Source organism: Phoca vitulina, unplaced genomic scaffold (genome assembly GCF_004348235.1).
Source record: "Phoca vitulina isolate PV1807 unplaced genomic scaffold, GSC_HSeal_1.0 scaffold1, whole genome shotgun sequence".
Taxonomy (NCBI): domain Eukaryota; kingdom Metazoa; phylum Chordata; class Mammalia; order Carnivora; family Phocidae; genus Phoca; species Phoca vitulina.
The window spans coordinates 551,966-565,117 of NW_022589704.1; the positions used below are offsets into that span (position 1 = coordinate 551,966).

Below are 13,152 nucleotides of genomic sequence, written 5' to 3' on the forward strand. Positions count from 1 at the left end.
AGTCGTTAAGCGCTGCCTCCGGCTCAGGTCATGATCCCAGGGTCCTGGGATCGAGCCCCGCATCAGGCTCCCTGCTCCGCAGGAAGCCTCCTTCTCCCTCTCCCACTCCCCCTGCTTGTGTTCCCTCTCTCGCTGTGTCTCTCTCTGTCAAATAAATAAATAAATCTTAAAAAGAAAAAAGAAAAATGCGGATTTCAATGAACCTATCCACGGGCAACACTCCGAGCGCATGACTCCATACTGCTGGCGAGGATTTGGGGACGCAGGCCCCTCGAGCACTGGGAGCGTGGCGGGTGGGAAGGTCAGACTGGAGAACTGCGTACTGGCCAGCAGTTAGCCAAGCATTTGCCGTCTGACCCACGAACCCCACCTGTGAAATACCTCCCAGGGGTGAGCCATGTGCCAGGGGAGGCCCCAGGGGAGGCGGCTGGGGCAGGAGGGCCTGACTCAGGCTCTGAGTGAAGAGGGATCCTGGGACCTTTGCCCATGCTGGTCAGTGCGGGGCGTGGGCAACTCGCTGCCCCCAAAAGGAACCGAGTGGGCGTCCTATCAAAAGACAAGGGAGCACTCTGAGCATAAAAAAAAGTACCAAAATTAAAAGTAAAAATCTAATTGATTAACACATTTTGAGTATGCTTTTTAAAAAATGAGTTCATATTCTGGAAAAAAAAAAAAAGACAAAAATGCACACAGCAGAGAGGGCAGGAAGCGGTGGCCTCAGCAAGCCGCCGGCCGGGCCACCCACTGGCAGCACGGCGGCTCAGATAAGAAGCCAGCGAGCCGGGCACAGTCAGCACTTTGCTGCTCACCTTCCCGGAACGCGGCCTCTGCAGCCCGCCCCCACTCACTTTTTCCGTCCCCTGCTCTGCCCCAGCCCCATGTGTCAACGGCCCCGGCTGGGGCACCTCGCCCACCCCACCCACACCCGCCCAGCAGGTCCCTCCCTGCCAGCCCTGCGCATGCCACGAAGGGTGGCAGCTGGAGGACCCGGGGGTGAGCCTGGGCTTCTCAAATGAGGCCTGAGACCCTGGCACAGGAAACGCAGAGCATAAGGCTTGTGGCCCCCCCAACAGCCCGGGCCCACCAGAGCCCTGCTCTTGGAACCCCTCTGCCCAGGAGGATGACCCCTCCCACTACCTGTGCTCACCCTCGCCTGGTCTGCAGAGCTGGAGACAAGAGCTGGTCACCTCCAGTGAGGAATCCGAGGTCATGCAGGACAGAAGGACAGGAGTCCGAGCCCTACCCTAAAATCCAAGGTGGGGGCCCTGGAGGACCAGGTGAGGGTGCTAGTGGGAGAAAAGCACAGACCCCAAAGGGACCCTGGCCTGGGATCATGAAGGCAAAGCTGGTGGCCTGGGCCCTGGGGTCTCAGCCCCAGTAGGTTAGTTGTCTGGTGTGGACAGTTGCCTCTTCATGTCAGGGTGAGGCTCCTGAAGTTTTGGAGAATTCGGGGGGGGTTCCTCCTGAGGGCAATCAAGGTGGCAGAGCCAACATGATGTTGACCCCAATCGCTGGAGCCCCTCCACTGCGGCTCAACCGCCCCCCCTGCGGGGGCGGGGGATCCTATGCCCTCTGACTCCAGTCCAGCAGCCCCCCCGCCCCTTGTACGGTCTGTGTCCGAGCTGACTGACTCGTGGTGAGAAGGCTGATGCCATTTTCACGAGTCCACTGGCCGCTTGAATAGGCTCAGGATTCTGCAACTATCACTATGCACTTCCTTCTTTCTCTTTTCTTACTTTCTCAGTTTATGGCTACACTGTTGTCACAACTGTAGACCCATTTTAAAGCAGTTTTAGGTTACAGAAATACAAGCCATGGTTCTCAGCTTACATCACACCCCCACGCCCCCACACATACAGTTTCCCCTCGGTTAACTTCCCCCGCTGGTGGGGTACAATTGCTGTAACTGATGAGCCGACGGCAATACAGTATCATTAACCGAAGTCCATCGTTCACACCAGGGCTCACTCTCCGTGTCGCGCACTCTGTGGCTTTGGACAAACATACAGTGACACGTCCCCACCGTGACAGCCTCACACGGAGTCCTCTGCACCCCACCTGCTCATCTCTCCTCCCCACAACGTCTGGCAACCGTCTTCAAAGGCCTGCCTTTTCCAGAACGTCACATGGAATCACACAGCATGTAACCTTTCACTTAGTGACACACATTTCAGGGTCCTCCATGTCTTCTCTGGATGGATGGACCACTGCTGGTCCATTCATCTGCTAAAGGACATCCTGATTTCTTGCAAGGTTTGTCAATTATGAATAAAGCCGCTATAAACATCCATGTGCAAGTTTTTGTGTGGACATGAGTTTTCAGCTCATTTGGATAATTACCAAGGAGCACAACTGCTGGATCCTACGGTAAGAGGCTGTTTTTTGTAAGAAACCATCAAACTTGTTTTCCAACGTGGCTGCCCGGTCCCCGAGGGAGAGCGCCTGCCGTTTTCATCCTCGCCAGCAGGCGGCGCTGGCCGCGTTCCGGATTCTGGCCCTTCTAATCGCGTGCAGGGGGACCCTACCAACCCCCACCCCCTTGACATAGGATGCGGAGCATCTTTCAATATGCTCAGTTGCCAAAATATACAAACAACGCTTAAAACTCGCCAATAAGAAAACAAACAACCCAATTTAAAAAGAGGCCAAAGCTCTAAACAGACACTCATCGGAAAGACATGCAGCTGGTGCAGCCCCTTTGGGAGACAGGCTCTGCAATTTCTTACAAAGCGCGACTCTCCCGTAAGCCAGCGCATCGTCCCGAACCGTTTGACAGAATTCACAGGGAAAGCCAGGCCACCTGAGCTTTTCCTAGTGTGCAGATTTTAAATTATGACTTCAGAGTCTTTAACAGGATTTTTCTGACTTTCTAGTTCCTCTTTAATAAGTTGTATTTTTCCAGGAATTGTGCATTTCATCTAAATTTTTAAGGGTATTGGCATAAAATGGCTCCTAATATCTTCTTGAAATCTTCGAACATCTGTAGGAACCTCGCATGCCCTCTCTCATTCCTGAGGCTGGTTATTCGTGTGTTCTTTCTTTTTTTATCATCAGTCTCAACAGGGGTCATCAGCTTTATTAGTTTTCTAAAAACGGACCTGGTTCCATTCGTTCCCTCTACCATATGATTCTTCCTATCCCTCTAGTTTTGCTCTGGATTGTTCTCTTCCTTCTCCTCTCCTTGGACTCAGTTTCCTGCCCCTTTCTAAGGTGGGAGCATCAGCGGCGGACCCTCTTCAGCTCATCTCACATGTTCGCATAATTAATTTCAAACTCTTTTCTCATTTTCACTAGAGCTTCTTCTTTGAACCAGGAGTTATTCAGAATTGTGTTTCTCAATTTTCAGACACAGGAAGATTTTAAATTTCCTTTCATTTTTATTTCTAGCTCAATTTCACTGCAATTTTCAATCCTTCAAAGTCTTGTAGAGACTTGATTTCATGATCCAACATGATGTCAAATTTACAAAGCGGTATATTTGAACAGACTATATTCTGCGGGGTTTTTTATTATTATCTTACGTTAGTATTCTGCGGTTGTTTTGTGCTGTGTTCTGTACGTGTCAATTAAGTCAAGTTTGTTGGGCAGGTTGGCAAATCTTCTGTGTCCTCAGTGATTTTGTCCGTTTGCTCTATCAGTTACCGAGACGTGTGTCTAAAATTTTCTACGACAACTATGGCTCTGTTTTCTCCTCTAGGTCTGCCCACTTTTGTGTCATATTTTGAAGCATAGTGTTAGGGACATACAAATGGGTCTGGCCAGAGAGCCCATCAGGAAGGCCGGCAGCGCTCCCGAGGCTTGCCCCCGCGGCTGGGCGGCACAGGGCCCGCCGGCACGTTCTGCAGGACCTCAGCAAGGGAGAACATGCAGAAGGAGATCTCCTCGTAGGAGACCCTGGCCCCACTCTCATACAGACAAGCAAAGGTCAGGGCTCCCTTGAGGGTGGGCCCGATGGATGCCAGGTCAGAGTAGCCACTGGGGCCCTCATAGATCACCCAGGGCTCTGTCCAGCTGTGGGGGTCCAGGGGGGACCGGCTCAGGTGGATTCCCATGTGGAGCCGAGCCCTGCGCCCCGCCGGGTGGGAATACAGCAGCCAGGTGGGGCTCTGAGACAGGGTGGCAGGGGGCCCAGGGAGACTCGGGGCCCAGGCGTCCCTGGTCCCACTGAGCCCAGGCCCTGGGCCAGGCTCCTCAGGGCTGTCCTTCCATCCCTCCATCCCGCCGAGCCCCTGGTCCCCTTGGGTGTCTGTAGTGCCCTCCTCTGAATGTTGCTGGACTCCAGGACGGAGGTGTGGGGACTCGGGGTGGTTCCTGGCACTTGCCGACCATCCCTCACCCCTGGGCCTGCTGGAGAGTGGGGAAGGGAAGCCCAGGATGCTGCCCTGGCAGCCCCGGGCCGTCTCGGCCAGCGCAGGCACGAGCTCCCCAGGCAGGAAGGAGGCGCCCTCATCTGCGCTGAGCGCCTGCACGCGGCGGCCCAGGGGGCTCCGGGCGTTGCAGTAGAGGATGCTGCCAGCCTGCTGGCCGTCCACCGCAGCCAGCTGGCACTCGCCTGAGCGCAGGTTGGGCACAAGGCCTCCACGGTGCCAGGTGCGACCGTGGTCGTCACTGTAGAAGGTGAAGGCATGGGGGCTGGTCCTGCAGATCTTGCCGAAGCACTCCCGCCGGTCCACGCGGTACGTGTAGGCTGGCACCAGCAGACGGCCTGAGCGCAGCTGGATGCCATGGCCCGGGCCGACGGCGAACGTGGCCCAGTCTGCAGAGGAGAGGGCCTGCGGTCATCCCAGCAAGGAGACGGCCACCGCCGCTGCCAGGCACCACCTCCCTCCCTGGGGGCTGGGGAGGGTCCGCAGCCGGTGCCTCAGAGGGAGCCACCCCGGGTTGTGCCCTCACCCCCCACTCCTGCTGGCCACTCTGGATCGTCCAGGGCTGGACAAGCCTCTCTCCAGCATCAGCAGGAGCCGGGAGCCCAGGCAGCCTACTCGGCCAAGTTCTCAGCTTGTGAGCAGGTAGCTAGTCCCTGCATGTGGATGGACAGCCATCGACAGTGCCCAGTGTGAGCCCTCTCCAGACAGGGGGGCAGCAAAGGGCGGAGGGGGTATGCGGACCTAAGGGCGGGCTCGAGCCCTGGGCCTGAATCCCGTGGAGTAGGGTCCACAGGAGCAGACAGTCCTTTGGACCAGCTCTGTGTGTCCTGTCCATGCCTCAGAGCCTGCCACACCCTTCAGCTTAGATCCCACCTACAAGGGTCAGGGTGACCCCTGGGTCAGTGTCCCCATGCCAAGGGTGGGGTGGCCTCAGAGGGCAGTGGGTAGTCAGGCCCCTCAGCAGGAGTGGAGGAAAAGCTTTAGGGTCAGGCCACCTGGGCAGCCCTGGACCCTAGGCTGGACACCCCTGGGTGGGGTAAGAAGGCAGAGGGCAAGTGGTAAGGGAGGTGAGGAGGCAGTGGGGTTGGGGTGCTAAGAGGGAGGGGCCTCAGCGCTCAGGCAGAGACAGTCTCAGTTAGATGAGCCTGCTCTTCAGGCCCAGTGAGGGCGACCAACACCCATTTACAGGACTGAGGGTTCAGGGAAGCGCTGTGGGTGGCCCTTGGCTTGGGGGGCGGAGTAGGCAGCCCTGTGACCTGTAGCCGGACCCTTTCCCCGCCCCCCCACCGTGCGGACCCGGACCCAGTGCGGACACCACCACGCCACTGTGCAGACACCTCCCAGCGAGACCCGGCCCGCCGCTCTGCGGGCCCCCTCCCAGTGCGGACACGGCCAGGTGCGGACGCCAGCCCCTCCCCTGGGAGTCCCGCCCTGCGCCCCTGTGAACAGCGCACCCGCCCACCCACACCCCGCCTACCCTGCTCGGCACCGCCCACCGCCTCCTCCGTGAGGTCCCTGGCGGCGCCCCAGCTGCGCCCCGCGTCCCTGCTGGTCACGCAGCAGAGGCGCGCGGCGTTCCTGCCCGTGGCGATCTGCGTGGCCTCGGGTGTGCGACCCCGCACCGCGATGAAGAAGAGGAAGATGGTAGCCGTGCGGGCGTCGTGCACCGGGCAGGGGTTCATGGACCGGTGCTCCTCCAAGGCCGCCGTCCCCAGCACGCGCGCGGCGCCCCACTGCCCGGGGAGGGAGGGCGGGCGGCCTCAGTTTACCTGTGCGCGCGGCGGTGCCCCGCCCGCGTCCTGCCCGCGGTGCGCGCCCCGGCCACTCACCCGCACGGAGCCCCCGGCCAGCGTGCCGCTCCTCTGCACCAGGCGGTGGGCGTGAGCATCGTCTGGGCTGAGCCGCTGCTCCGCGAAGGCCAGCAGGGTGGGCGCGGGGGGCACGGGCAGCAGCGCGGGTACGCGGTAAGTCAGGCCGCTCCTCTCGCGCTGGAAGAGCACGGTCCGCTCGGGGACACGCGGGGCCTCCATGCTCTGCCGAGCGGGCCCAGGGCCCCGGGGTCAGCAGAGCACAGGGTCAGCGGGGGGGCGTGCTCGCTCCCCTCCTGTCCGCCTACAGTGGGGAGAGGGCCCTGCAGGGGCAGACACCCCCAGCCCCGCGGGCCTCCTCGGAGACCGCGCCATCCCAGGCTCCCCATCCCAAGACCAGGGCAGCCCCTACCCCACTCCCTCCCTGCCACTGCACCCCAGAATGTCTGTAGTCTGCCCTTCCTCCTCTCAACCGGGTCCCCGGAGCAGGGGCTGCCTGGTCAGAGTCCCCTGACTCTGCCCACCCTATTCCTGGGACACCTGCCCAGCAGGACGCTGGCCAAGTGGACAATCAGGGCCCAAAGTTTTGGACACTCAGGGGTTCAGTTTCCCCAAATAGGGGCCCGATGACCACAGGCCGCGCAAGCATGGGGCGACACAGACACACCAGATGCACAGAAAGTGACACAGGGAGAGACTTAGGCACGAAACAGAGGCGCACACAGACGCACGCACACTCACCACGCACAACCCTGGGAGACAGAAAGACACTTGCATTCCACACACTCAGACACACGCTTCTTGGCGAAGGTGCCCTAGCTGCCGCTAGCACCCTTCTCAGACCTGTGGGGTTGTGGGATTCTTGGGAGCGGCCAGGAGGGATGGGGGCGGAAGGGGGGCGGGGCCTGCTGAAGCCAAGAGGGGGGTGCCAGTGGGTGTCCTGCAGGGAAGGGGCCTGAAGTCCAGATCCTAGCAGGACATCTGCGGGTGCAGGGGACCAAACACCCTGCCCCTTGGGCTCCTGAGCAAAGCTGGGGGTCATGGGAGGTCCAGCAGAGTCACCCCACCCACAGGTGCCCCAAATGGCTCCCACATGTGCCTCGAGGGAGCTAAAGGCAGTGCAGGCCAGGGGAGCAGTGATAGGGACCCCACGGAGACCAAAGAGGTCACCCACCCTGCTGTCCTGCCCCACCCCCTCCTGGCAGAAAGGGGGGCCAGCCCACTCTAGTCTGTGCACTGGGGGTTGCCCTTGGAAAGCAGCTGCTCCCCACAGTGATGGGAGGAAGATACACACCCCCAGTGTCCGTCTGAGCCCCAACAAGCTGCTGCCCACAGAGGCCAGAAGCCAGGCTGCGGGAGGGCGAGCTGAGCCTGGGGGCTTCCAGGCTGCGGGAGGGCGTCTGAGCCTGGGGGCTTCCTGGAGCCTAAGGCTAAGAGGGGATGGGGGAAGGACAGAGAGGAGGCCACATTCCAGGCACCAGGGGAGCCCTGGCTGGAAGGACCCCAGGGGAGATTCAGCAAGGACAAAGAAGGCCCTTCCCGCTGCAGTCCTGGCCTCTCTTCCATAACCCAGGCCCCAGCCGCTCCTGCCCCTGCATCCTGTGCCCGCACACGGCCCGGCTCTCTGAACCCTGGCTGGCCACCTGGCCCCCCTTACCACAAGTCAGGGCTCCTGTAGGGGTAACGGGGAGCGGCCTAGGGCAGCCTTTCTGGAGGTAGCCTCACTCCCGGGAGTATGCTCCCAAGGGAGGTTCATGAGGGGCATATTTGGGGTGCACGTGGGGTCTGCAATCCCCCGGAAGGGGGCCTCTTTCTCTGATTTGCACAAAGGCAAATGTGGGCTGGCCCGGGCCCCTGGAGGGACGCAAGTCAAGGAGCGCCCTGGTGGTGCTGCGGGCGGCAGGCAGTAGAAGGTGGTGGAGCCACGTGCCGGACTTGGACCAAGCAGAGCCCGTGGCCAGGCACTGGACGGTGACTACACACAGCACCGAGGGAGGGAGGAGGGAGAGAGCAAGACGCCCCACATCGTACTCGGGGGCACCACTCTCAGAGCTCCAGCCCCTGCACACAGGGCACGGGCAGTGCATGTCAGAGGAGACAGTCGGGATGGACAGGGGCTGGCCGATGACAGGAACGAACACCCCTAAAGACTGGCCCTGCTCAGGCACGCGGGAGGGTGTGCCGCCTGGCTCAGCCTCCGCTCCCAACATCCCCAAAACACGCAGACACCTCCACCTCCGTCCGCCTCTGCCCAAGGCCACCTACTCCTGAAAGGCTCTCGTGGGCAGCACACTGGCCCGCTCCACAGCCCGCTGAGCCCAGCAGACCCCCTGCCAACCTCAGGCCTGCCCCCTCCCCAGCCTCTGGGGCTTCGAGAGCAGCTTCGTGTGTCTGGAAGCCCTGGGCTCCTCCCCAGCCTGCCTCCAAAGGGCAATTGTGCCCCAGAGCGGGAAGCAGCTGCAGCTGCCACATGTCCCTCCAGGCTGGATGGACACAAGGGGACATTCTCTGCCCTTGGCTTACTCCACAGGGCCGGAGCCACCTGGACTGCTGTCAGTGAGAGCAGGGGGTCTGGGCCCACCCCCGCCCAGCCTGCAAAGCTGCACAGACCAGCTCCTCACTCTGCCCGCTGCACCGAGCAGGATGAGGGCACCCAGCGCCACCCTTGCCTAGGCCCCAGGTCTCTGCAGAGCCCCAAAGTCCTGGGGAGACCCCCCAATCTAACAGGAAGAACAGAGCCTCATGGGCAGCTGGCCCAGTTTGGCCAAATCAGCGGGGTCCAGGGGTTTGGCTTGACCAGGATAGGATGGCTGTGTCCCAACATCCTGTCCGGGCTCCACCCTGGAGCCCTCCGGACAGCCCAGGTCCCCCACCCACACCCTCCGGGTGAGCACAGCCCCTGTCGTCTGGCCCGGGATCCCAGCCTATAGGGCACTTAAAGGCCCGCGTATAAAGAGCAAAGGGCTTTGAATACAAGTTGGGCAGAGGGGCCTCCTGGCCCTGTCACTTCGGGAAGGGTCTCCAGTCTGACCTGAAGGACCTGTGCCGTGTGATGGGCCAGGACTCAGTTACAAAGCTTGGGCCTGGTGGAACGGAGCCCCCACACCCGTCGGCTCCCACAGGCCCAGCCCAGTGTACATCACCCAACCTCTAACTCTACCCCTGGGGCCCTTCGGCACCCCTGCCCCTCGGACCAGGCAATGATCCCACGGGGGGCATCCATGTGGAGCCTCTGGCTGGGCAGCCCTCAGTCCATGCATTCTGCCCTCGGCCCAAAGAAGGGCAGCCAGGGAGGGCAGAGGAGCCCATTTCTGGCCCTCAAGGGCTGGGGTGCAGGTGAGCAGGGAGGGGACTCACCGGGCACCAGAGGAGGGCTGCAGAGCTGGGGCGGCGGCAGGAGCGCCTGCTTCTCCAACCCGGCGGCGGCCGAGCAGGGCAGAGACCAGGGCCCGCTGTGTGGGCGGGACCTGGGGCTGGCTGGATCCCAGGGCTGCGTCAGGACCCAGGGCCCAGGACCCTCCCGCCAGCAGTGTGGCTTCAGGGAGTGCAGGGAGAGGGCACTGGTGCAGGAGCACCCGGGGGAGGGGCCCAGCGCCATGACCGCATCTCTCCGCCCTGGGATGCTTGGGATCCAGGGGCTCCCCCTCCCACAAGGCAGTGCTGGGCAGCCTGCTGTGAGGGGCCACAGCTGACCTCTGAGGGGCACACAGATGTCCACTGCCCCCAAGCCTCCTCCAGAGACACTCGCCCACAAAAACCCCAGCGAGCACTCAGACCCCTGGGGAGGTTCTTCCCACCACAGCCTGGATGCCCAGCTGCGCCCCCCACCGGGCCCCAGGACACCGGCCCCTTGGGCTCTCCCTGGGCTCCAGCCCCATGTCCATGCTAGGCCCCCAGCTCAGACTGCACCCACCCCCTCCCCAGCACCAGCCGCCTTGTCAGTGCTCCTGCCAGCTGGCCCCTTTCACCAGTGACCACGTCCCGGTGACCGCTGCCCAGGCCAGGGCCTCAGGGGAGACCTCAGCATCCCAGCCCTATCAGTGAAGAGGGCTCTCTGGAGGGCCGTCCCCCTCAGGGGCTCCCTGGGCCCCACCTGCACCAGCAGGATCCCGCATGATAGACCCCAAGACCTGACCTTTACTGCCCATCTGCTTGTATCCAATGACTTTCATCCCACATTTTTCCTGAAGCTCTTCTTTCCAGCTGCTCTCTTAACTCAGGCAGAGACCCGACACGTAAAGTATTCGGTGATGGACACTGAAACTGCCCCCCCCCGCCCCAGGCAGTAACAACTGCTCGGACCACCCGGACCAGTGGGAGCTCAACCCGCGACTCATGGACTCACGCCTGTGCAGTTTCTCTGTGTGACTCACCGAGGAGTAAACTCAGGTCCGTTCAGTTACAGTAGGACTTCAAAGGGAAAGCAGGGCTCTGGGAAAATGGAGACATCCTATGATGTCCAGGTGGAGATGATAATAAACCTGTCAAGTCTTCAGGTCCTCAGAGGAGCTGGGAAGGGGATGGATGGAAGCCCAGGGCTCTGCCGCAGTAGGAAAGGGGGAGACTGTGGGAAGGAGTCACTGATGTGGGAAACAAAGGCAAAAGAAAAATTAAATGTCCTTCCTACCCACAGCCCATGGACAAGTCCTTGAAATAGGCAGAGTGGCCTTCCTCTAGGGACTCACCTGCCTCAACGTTCATACTTTGCTAAGGGCAAAAGACAACCTTACCTTGACCCCCAGGATCCTGTAAGTCTACTTTAACATATAGAAATTCCTTTGGAAACTTCCTTTATCTCTAACCCCCCCAAGATACATGTTGGCAATCATCCCCCAAGCACATGACCCACCGATATACATCTGGAGGGTCTCATGATTCAGGTTTTATTAGAGGGTAATAAATGACATTTTCCCAATAGCTAGCCCCCTCAAGGTCCTGGAAACCTTGCTTCCAAATTCCTTAGAGACTTACCCTATCCCTAACCCCCTCCCAACTCGAAAGTATATAATGGGCTACTCCTCATGGCCCCATTGCTCTCTTCCTGCCTATGGGTCCTGTCCCCGTGCTTTAATAAAACCACCTTTTTGCACCAAAGATGTCTCAAGAATTCGTCCTTAGCTGTTCATTCCGGACCCCAACGTTTCCACATCAAGTACAATCTCCCCACCTCTCAGGGCCTCACCCAAACCATCTCCCTTCCCCTGCCACCCACGACCGGGCTTGGTGCAGACTGATGGGCCCCCTGCTGAGCCTCCAAGCCCCCAAAGCCCCCAAAGCCCCCAGGTCCAGGCAGGGCTGTCTAAGCAGGATGCCCACTGGGGCCATGGAAGGAGGCGCCCCACACACGGGCCTCATTCCCTCTGCTTAGGGATTTGGGGTTTTGGTTTGTTGTTTGTTTTTTCATTTTTAACAACACCGAAGAATGCTTAATAAATAATTTAATCATTTGAGAAACTTTTATTCATAGAAGCTTTCAACAATATGGTGAGAAAAAAATTATAAGTAAGCTATTAACACTCTTTCGTGTCAATCAGTCTAGGAGCTCGCTGTTTTTCCTATGTTACAATCACCTTTCCTCTACAAACAGAATAAGAGATCTGTGGGTTTTGTTTTGTTTTTTGTTTCCTCGTTGAAGTATAGTGGACATACGACATCATATTAGTGTCACGTTAGAACACAGTGACCCAGCGATTAGGGACATCACAAAACGCCCACAGCCACAAGTGGTCCCGTCTGTCCGCACACAAGACACTGCAGAGTGACAGACTACATGCTCTCCCCTGGTCATCATCATTACTTATTCACTGCTAAACCGAACGTTTGTATCTCTAATCCCCTCCCCCTATTCACCCTCCTCCCCACCCCCTTAATGTTTTAACACACCAGCCTTTTTAAATGTGGAGAGTTCACATAAAAACCTGTATTTCCAGCTTCTCTTGAAAAATCAGAAGGTCTGGCTCCTGGGCGTCTTCCGTCCTCCGTGGCCATCATAGACCCTCCCGGGCCACCTGCCCCCCCAACCCCCCCTCAGCATCACCAAGGCCCCGAAATCCCCCCGCCTAAAGGGAGTTTCTGCAGACTCAGTGCTCCCAACGTTTATCGGCTGCAGATGACTTCAGCATTTGAAACCTCCCTTCTGGATGGAGTTCCCGAGCGGGCTGTTTTCCGAGCTCTCTTGCAAACCACACGCACTTTACATTGTAATAAATAACCCCGAATTTCCTCCCAAAGAGACAGAACCAGTCTACGTTCCCACCAGCCACAAGGGCAGAGCAAACACCCTCGAATTTCTACTGTAACTCCGTGGTCCTGATCGGTGTGCCAGAACAGACGCCCTGCTGTGGTGGCGGGGACGGGGGTGGCCACCTGTCTCCCTCACCCTGGCTGGCAGGCTGGCCGGGACAACTCGTGCGAGGGCCTACACACGGAGCCCCTCCCCAGGTGCCCCGGCCAGGCTCCTGGGGTCTTCACGGCTGAGGACCCTCACGTGGAAGGAAGAAGACCGTGGGTACTGGGCAGAAGGGACACAGGGTCTACGCCACTGGTATGCACCCCACTCTAACCTCTGGGCCCCCAGGCAGCCAGGATCATGTCCTACTAGGCAGGGGACCCTCAGTCCCTCCCTGCAATTGACAAACAGGGGTGCCTGGAAGCCAGCCTCCTCTGGGACTGCATCCAAGGTGGTCTCCAGGACAACGGGGTCTGCTGTAGGTCCATGGGAGCTCCTCTAGCAGGTCAGACGCCACACATTCCAGGGGGGCTACCCCAACAGGGAGCTGCGGCACAATTCCTCAGCTTTCACTCCGGTTAAACCATTTGTCTCGTAAGCAGTTTCAACATTTCTCAACCTAAAGCCATTCTTTACTTGCAAAGAAGCCTCATCCAGCCCTAGATGGGAAGCCGAACATTCCAGATCCTTGCTGCCTCATACCAGCTTCCAAGGGCTGCCAGTGGGTGTCCCACAAGGTCTCTGTGAC

General features: G+C 59.4%; 1 protein-coding gene across 1 annotated transcript; it reads right to left on the bottom strand.

Annotated features, from left to right (window-relative positions):
- Window positions 1-115: 115 nt before the first annotated feature.
- NEU4 (neuraminidase 4) lies at window positions 116-9,615 on the bottom strand. Its single transcript, XM_032428577.1, has 4 exons — window positions 9,533-9,615; window positions 6,197-6,400; window positions 5,845-6,100; window positions 116-4,756 (listed from the first exon to the last, which is right to left on the bottom strand). Exons 2-4 carry the CDS (start codon window positions 6,395-6,397, stop codon window positions 3,771-3,773), a joined length of 1,443 nt encoding a protein of 480 aa, XP_032284468.1. The 5' UTR covers window positions 6,398-6,400; window positions 9,533-9,615; the 3' UTR covers window positions 116-3,770.
- Between the last annotated feature and the right edge of the window lie 3,537 nt (window positions 9,616-13,152).